Below are 8,019 nucleotides of genomic sequence, written 5' to 3' on the forward strand. Positions count from 1 at the left end.
TTCATGCACTCTGCGCCTCATGCGTCAGTTAAACCCGTCACCCATCATCGTCGGCTGCAGGCGGTGGCGCAGTCACACGGCACATGTGGCCGATCCGATCCGTAATGAGTTAAAACACGTTCGAGGAACGGAACACTTACGTGCCCCGGGGGTTTGGCTCACGGGGACCGGAGCGGTTCTGAAGTGGGACTCCCTCCACGGGGCAGCAAATTGGGCGACTAGAGTGTGTGTGCGCGTGAGAATCCATTGCACAAACCACATCTTGTCGTCGATGGCCGATCCGGGAACTGAAGTGATGCGGCAAGTGTTTCCGCGGCTAGAACGGAGCTGGAAAATTGGGACCATTTTTCTGTAACGATCTGTGAAATGACACAGAACTCGAAGCGTAGACCTACCAGGAAAGTCCACGACGAACATCTGCTCTTGGTGTTCAATGGTCGGCGAAACCTTTGGCTATTTCTACGAGATTAATAATCACTTAACAAAATGGCCAGCTACGCTTTCCTTTAGTGTGAAAAAGTGTCCTTTGTGAACGAACGATTCCATAGCCTACTAAGACTGTCATCTTCGGTACACGACCACTCGTGTGTTCTACACGCCACCGCCAACAAACGCGTTACAACCGATTCGTCCCGATTCGGCGTACATTTTACGTCCCTCGCTTTCATAAGGACCCTTCCCGGGGGGCACACGGATCGACCGATCGAATAGAAAAGCGTTCCAATCCAAACAAAGTTCCAAAGGTGCTGTTGTCCCGGTCAGCAGAAGTGGCATAATTGTGAATAATTCTTCGCAAGATGCGTGCGTCAGATGGTGCTTTGGGTGAGAAATAAATCTTTCACGCACCCGAAAAGGATGCGGCACAATGTGGCCGGGAAGACACGGTAAAATGACCGGGTGATCCCACGTGAAAGGAGTTCGATTGCATCGATCGGTTGGCTGTGTTATGCTCATTGTCTTCCCACTTTTTTCCCTTTCGTTGTGAATGCAATCGTTTGAATGGCGGACTGGAAAGGTGTGTCCGCCTGCGAGGGTGCCGTGCCAAACCGTAACCAACCCGGTCGCCCGGTAGCATCGCATCGCAGGCAATCGTTGCGATCCTTTCGTGTCCCGGCACAAATGACACGCATTTTTCTATCTCCCCCGAATGCGCCCCTACCCAAAGCGGACACAATGCCCATCGCAAATGCGTCCCAAATTGGTCGATATTGGCTGAGGGTCCTTGCGCACCAGTCCTTACGGTTTTACGCGTGTCCTCAATTGGCCCTCGCGCGCGCGGGTCACCCTGAGATGCCCTGAGGAGGTTCTCAAGTGTGAAGACTAATCGGTCCAATCGATCCGAGCCGATCGATCCGTCGTCCTCGGCCGAGACAACGACAAGGCACGCACACAATAGCGGACTCTATTCATTCCGCTTTCCTTCGGGCTCAGACTGTCATTGAAGCGCTTTTAGAAGCGCTTTGTAATGCTATTAATGCTTCACAATTCATTCATTCCCTTCGGCCCATCGGCCCATTCAGAAGCATTCTTCTGTGCGCTGTCAAAGGAGAAGATCCTGGTGACTCGCATTGTCTCCGTACGCTTTTTTATTGATTCCGTCTTGTGTCCGTCCCGAATCCTGCCAAGCAAAGTTAGAAGTTGTTGTTCTGGTCGGTGCCTGCCGCCGACGTGCCGATTGCCGGTATCTTGACGTCCGAAACGCGCCCATTGTAGCGCTGGTAGATCTCGGTCCAGAAGTCCATCCGCCGCTTCTCGGGCATCTCGGCCATCCGGATCGTGTCGTTGGTGATGTTCAGGCACATCAGCGGGACGTGCTCCGCATCCTCGGGCACGTTCTGCTGCGGTTCCCAGCGGAACGGCACCTTGGCCGCGTCCGGGCAGGCGGCGGGCGTCGGATCACTGTACTTGGCAAAGTTGGTCCACAGGGCGACCATCGTGTTGCGCAGCTCGTACGACTTGTCCGTCTCGGGCACCTCGGTGCGGAGCAGGGGCGAGCTGAACAGATAGTACACCTCGTCGATGTGGGCCGCTCCCTTCATCGTGCGCAGCGACATGATGGCCTTGCCCTTGTTGAGCAGCCCATCGAACGCGAACCGGTAACCGAAGAACTTGGTCTTGCGCTGGTACCGAGCCCACAGCTCCACCGTCATCCGGTACGCCAGCAGGTACTTGTCGGTGAACACGTCCGTCAACTGGACGAGCGTATCGCGGCTGACGGCCTTCGGGCCGAAGTAGAACTCCCGGATCTCCTCACCGAGGGCGCGTGCGTCCGCCGAGAAGTAGTCGATCGCCACCGTGCGCGGTATGAAGCGCTCCGGTTCGGCGTTGTACGAGGCAAGCGTTTTGATCGCATCGATCAACACCATCATTCCGTCGCGCTCGTTGTACCCCAGAATGATCGGGATGCCGATCGCGTCCGGTTCGCCCAGGATCTCCGACGGGTGCCGCGTTACGATGGCATCCCGCGAATCGGACCGCTCGACCACCGGCAGGAACGGGATCTGGAACAGCTTCTCGACCTTTTTCTCGCGCTCCGTCAGCACCAGCGGCTGAAGCTCGAACAGCTTCTTGGCCGGTGCATTCCGAAGGGCCTCGTAAACCTCCGCGTCCGTCTGCGGGCTGTGGCCGAGCAGACGGGCCAACTGGCGGGCCTTCTGCTCCGGTTGGTCCTGGAACGAGAACTCCGTGTAGATCGAGCCACTCTGGAGGATCGCTTTGTGGAAGTATCGCTTCGATTCACCGGACAGACAGTGAAAGTTGACGGCGATCGCACCCGAGCTGGCCCCGAACAGTGTCACGTTGTGCGGATCACCCCCGAACTGGGCAATGTTCTCGCTGACCCACCGCAGCGCCATCCGTTGGTCTTTGAGGCCCGCATTTCCCTCCACGCCGGCATCGGGCAGACACAGGAAGCCCAGTACGCCCAGTCGGTAGTTGAGCGTCACCACGAGTACGCCCTGCTGCACCAGGTAGTTGGGCAAGTAGAGCGAACTGTCACCGTGGCCACCGATTAGGCCGCCTCCGTGGATGAAAACCATCACCGGCACGGGCGATGGGTCATCCGATTTGCCCAGCTTCGGTGTGTAGATGTTGAGAAAAAGGCCATCCTCGGAACCACTGATCTCCTTGGACAGCACGTCCAGCCCCATACAGTTGCTGCGCTCCTTCGTACAGTCCAGGTACGACACGGCGTACTTTTCCAGCGGCACCGGCGACTTGAAGCGCAGCAACCCGACCGGAGGCCGCGCGTACGGTACGCCCTTGAAGTAGTAGTAATTCTGGCCGTTCGGGAGCCGATCGCGCACCCCGTAGATCGAGCCCTGCTGCACCGGCACGCATATCCTGGTGATGGGCTACGGAAAAAGGCAGAGTCAGCAGTCTTGAGTCTCCGCACTCGAGGGGTCCACGCTTTTACCATGTGTTTCTCCGCGTCCGATCCGGTGCTGACGTTCTTCCAGCCCATCAGCGGTGCACTGCGCATAACCATCTTGCTCGCTCGTGGCTTCTCGATATCTGACACTGACCCGGCCTTCGGTTGGTTGCGATCCACGCTGGTCGATGGTCAAGCAATAACTAACCCGTGTGGGGGAACCCGAATCCACCGAACGCAACACTCTGGGGCCACAACACACCGAGTGACACTTGGCTTGGCCCCGGTAAGTGATTCAAAACGGAACGCGGAACGCCCAAAACCCGGTGCCCAAATCATTGCATTATCATCATTGTTCAACGACCAAAGCGCGCCGAGCCCCGAAACCCACCACAGGTATGCAAATGCCACACTAACCTCCGACATCGTGACGACGACGACGACGACGACGACGGTGGACTATCGCCGGGCCAGCAACTTTTCGCAACCCACCGAAATGATGAGGCTCTGATTGATTTATGGAACCCCTTTTTGCGAAAAATCCTCCGAAACTCCGAGGTAGCGAATACGCCGTGAATGGGAGAGGCTTGCCTCAACCGCGGCCGAACGGGTGTCCCGTCTTAAGCGTATCCTTTCGCAAAAAAGCCGGAGAAAGGATTCAATAAAAAAGACAAACGGAAAAGCATCCGAAACCCGTTAGCTTTGGCCCTGTTGAGCGTAGGACCTTTGGCACCGGTACCCGTGCAAATCTGGCAAGCGGCACAAGCAAGCAAAGGATTATGGCACTCGGGTGCATAAAGGATGCGAAACCCGTTACTTTGGCGCATGTCCAAGACGGTTCGGCATATTCGCAAAGGGGTATCATAAAGGGGTTTTTGCAAGCCGACATAAAAGTCGGGTGTCGGGGGCCAAAGGGCTTCTTTTAAAGCTTGATAGCATCGACCGTACGGTACGTAGTGCCATTTTTTTTTAAAGTTTGTTACGCCAATCGCCTTGCCGGTCCCCGGAAAGGGTAAAGCACTGTTAGTTTGCGACGCGTGCGTCGTCGACGGTAGTTGCGAATAATAATTGCGGGTATTTTTGGTAGAAATTGGCAAACGGGCGTGCTGTGTGCGCACTGATGGGGGTCGCGTGCGGGTTGTGTTATGTTTATGTTGCGGTTTCGGAACAATGAAGCATAGAGAGGCTGGCACCGGAAGGGTAAAGTACAGTTAGTTAGTGGCGTGCGAATTCGCAAAAAAACACTTGAAGAAGGGTTTATGGCGATGGCGCTGAAGGTGGCGTTATGGAGGTGTTTTTTGGGTACGGTCAATTAACATCGGCAGGGTGACTTATGCTGACACGCGCCAGGAACAGGTTTAGTAGTCATTTAAAATCGCTTCATGTTCACATTTTTTTATCACGATTTCTTTCGCACTCTTCGCCGCACCCCAATAATTTACATTTCATAACAAACCGCGTTGCGCAACGCCCGTAATCCATCGATCGATCGAGATTGTAGCGAAAAAACGGCTGTTGTCTGTGGCCACCACCATCTCGCCCCGGCGGCTATTGTTGCCGCGAATGGCAACGACAGCTGCATGGCCCTGGCAACTGACAATTACGGGGCGGGCAATTTCGGGCATGGATCGGTTTCGGGCAGTGATCACTTCGGGCTCCTTCGAAGGGTCCACTCTTCACGAGAAGTGTCTCAGCGCACAACGGATGACACACGACGGAAAAGAGGACGAGGATCGTTTTTTGGCATACATCCCCTGCAAGGCATCTCCGCGTGCTGTCTCACTTAACAGGATCACAACAGATCTGGTTCCTGCAAATGGAACCAGGCCAGCAAAAGGTCCAATCAATTTCGGTAATGATTTTCTTTTATTTACTCTGAAAACTTATTTATTAATTTCTGCTCCTTTTTCTCTCTGTGGTCCTGGGATGTCCCGGAATAGGTTGGCTTCGGATGACTGGCTTTTTTACTCTACCATCCTTCGCTGCAAATCCGCACTGCAAAGTGACACACATACCCCGTAAGCCGCTTTTCGAGAGGACACCTCTAGTCGGGCGGACAGCAAAATCAATTAACAATAATTGGCCGTAGCCTGTGTGTGTGTGTGTGTGCTTGGCTTGGTGAGGTCTCGACTCCATTGTCGTTCCACAGATGGTCAGTCGGTACTACGGAATTTGAGTTGCCATTTTCTGGTCTTTCCCCCGGTACCACGTGTCCTTTTTTATGCTAAATCCTGGAAGCAGGAGCGCCTGGCGGATTTAACTTTTGCCTTCAGCGCGCGCGCGCGTGTGTGTGTCAAAACCCGGGGACATTTAGACTCGTGAATTAGGGCCGTCACGTGGTGAGCCCATCGTTGGCAAATATTTTGCTTATTTTCATTAACGCAGTCACCTTTCCGTCTGGAGTCGGCTCCGTCGGTGGTGTCGAATGTCAGTCCTTCTTCTGTCCACCGTGGAATTAAAAGCAAACATCGTGTTGACACGGTGCCTTTTCCGTGGCGAAGGTGATAGGTTGGTGGTCGCAGAACTTTCAGGACTTCGGGGACTCCGGGTAATTGGATGCTAATTGAGCCGTTTTATGTCCCATTCAAGTCACTGAGCGCTTGCCGTCTTGTGAGGATCCGGGGCCCAGTCCATTCTTAGGTCACATCTTGGGCTAGGGATCTTTATAAATTGTATAAACACATTGTAAAGGAGGCAGCCAATAGTTTTGTCGAGCAGAAAGGGTTCGCCAGAGCTCACAACAGAGTTTGGTTTGTTTGTTTTCAGAGCAGCAAAAGTTAACCCGTTAGTGTCGTAACCGTGTAAAAACCTGTCGTAAAACGTGCCTGGTGGTGCGCGGTGTCACCAGCCCGGAGCCCGGGCCCGGAGAACTATAGAATCAATCTAGATCCATGCTCAAAAAGGGTTGGCACGTTCACTTTCGTTCAATAAAAGTATCAGGAAAAGGACACAGTGGGACCTTTTTATTTCCTCCGTCGTCGAAGCGGCCAAGAAAAAAAAGGGGTGAAGGTGAAAGTGAACTGCATTCCCGGGCCCAAGGAACCTAATTTCTTAACAACACGCGTTGTAAAGCAGTGCAGCTCTGTGAGCACTTCTTGTTCTTGTTTCGGTTGACGTAAGTCAGTTGGCTGGCGATCCTTTGACATCCTTTCTTTCCAGTGCCTGTAACCCTTTTTTATTTAACGAATGCATCACAACGCTCCAGAGCGGCGCATTTCGAGTACGTTCTCTCGGTGGACTTCTGGCAAGAGAGTCCTGTCTTCCTGCCTTCTTTTCGACGGTGACACAGACCTTCTGGCCAGTGTTTATACCTGCTGATCGTGGAGCGCTGAATGGTCCACAAAAGGATGGTATTTCGTAGAATTTACGAATTTTATTAGTTCTAAAGGACGTTGTGTTGATTGTCAACGCGATCACCGTAGAGCACAGCACGGTTCGGCTGTTGGCCTTGGGCCATCGACAATCTGTCACCAATCTGCCGATTGGGCGAAGGACAACAACACTGGGCGTAGGTCGTAAAGTAACGGGTTTCTGGGCCTAACCGAACGGGAATCAGCTCCAGTATTTACTTAGCCCATTGCTAATATAGCCTGTGTGGCCATGTTTTCCACCCATAAACCCGTTACGATGTCACCAATGCCAATGGTCTTCATTTTGGGACTGCGAATGTCGAAAATTTGCAACAAATTCGCAACCAGGCGGGAAACGAGCTGTATCCTTTCCACGCTTAATGTGCAAACAGCAAAATATGGCTTGGGCCTGCCCTACCGCTGCCAAAGGATAATGCGACAATCGATTGGCATCATAAGGTGGCCCCCGGGTTTATTTGCAAACGGGTACTACGGGGATTCGTTTTTTCACAGGACCCGTTTTTTACCGGTGCCATAAAAAAGAGGTTGCAAAAAACGGCAAGCATTCCGGGTTCCTGATACTGAACAGCCTACTGTGTGTGTGCGCCCTTTACCGGTTCGTTGCAGTGTGCAAATAAAGTTTATCATTGTCATTCGGGATTGTCTTGTTTTACGGATCGTTTCGAAGCGATAGGGAGTTACCTGTTCGGCGTGTCTTGGAGACGGATTAGAATTTGTAGCATTTTTAACAGAAAATGATAGAAAAAAACCATTTTTTTTTAAAATAATTTCAACGAAAGAAAATGAGCTCAAACACACTCTTGGGACGCTTCACTAAACCTCGTTTGAATTTTATGAGCGGTTTACGTAACTATTTATCTTCCGAAATAGGGGTGTCCCCAAAGACCTTCAGTTACGGCAGTTCGACACAGGAATCTAACCCTAAATCTCAAACAAATGCTCAAAATTCCTCGGTACAGGACTGTCACAATAAAAAGGCTAACTCCCTTAAAGTTTATGCCAACAGTTTCCCAAAAGCAGTGAGCTCATTTTGCTTCAAATGGACCACTATTGAGCAATCTTCGAACGAAACACTTTCTCCAGGCCGCTCGCGGCCAAGGCCACCGGTTTACACAATTTACTCTCGTTTTCCTTGGCGCAGGGCCGAGGGCCGTATAACTCTTTCCCCTAGTTTCATGTGCCATAATTTCCCGGAAAGCAAACTGTCACGGCAAAGGGTTAATGAGCTACATCATGCCAGGGCTGCCGAAGGGCCATCGGCCATTCATGCGCCATAAA

The 8,019-nt window shown here is 52.5% G+C and overlaps 1 protein-coding gene across 1 annotated transcript; it reads right to left on the reverse strand.

Moving 5' to 3' along the window:
* Positions 1–1,631: 1,631 nt before the first annotated feature.
* On the reverse strand, positions 1,632–3,487 carry LOC128266993 (esterase B1-like). Its single transcript, XM_053003783.1, has 2 exons — positions 3,416–3,487; positions 1,632–3,353 (listed from the first exon to the last, which is right to left on the reverse strand). The coding sequence occupies exons 1-2, from the start codon at positions 3,485–3,487 to the stop codon at positions 1,632–1,634; spliced, it is 1,794 nt and encodes a 597-aa protein (XP_052859743.1).
* Positions 3,488–8,019: the final 4,532 nt, after the last annotated feature.

This window comes from Anopheles cruzii, chromosome 2 (assembly GCF_943734635.1).
Source record: "Anopheles cruzii chromosome 2, idAnoCruzAS_RS32_06, whole genome shotgun sequence".
Lineage (NCBI taxonomy): Eukaryota > Metazoa > Arthropoda > Insecta > Diptera > Culicidae > Anopheles > Anopheles cruzii.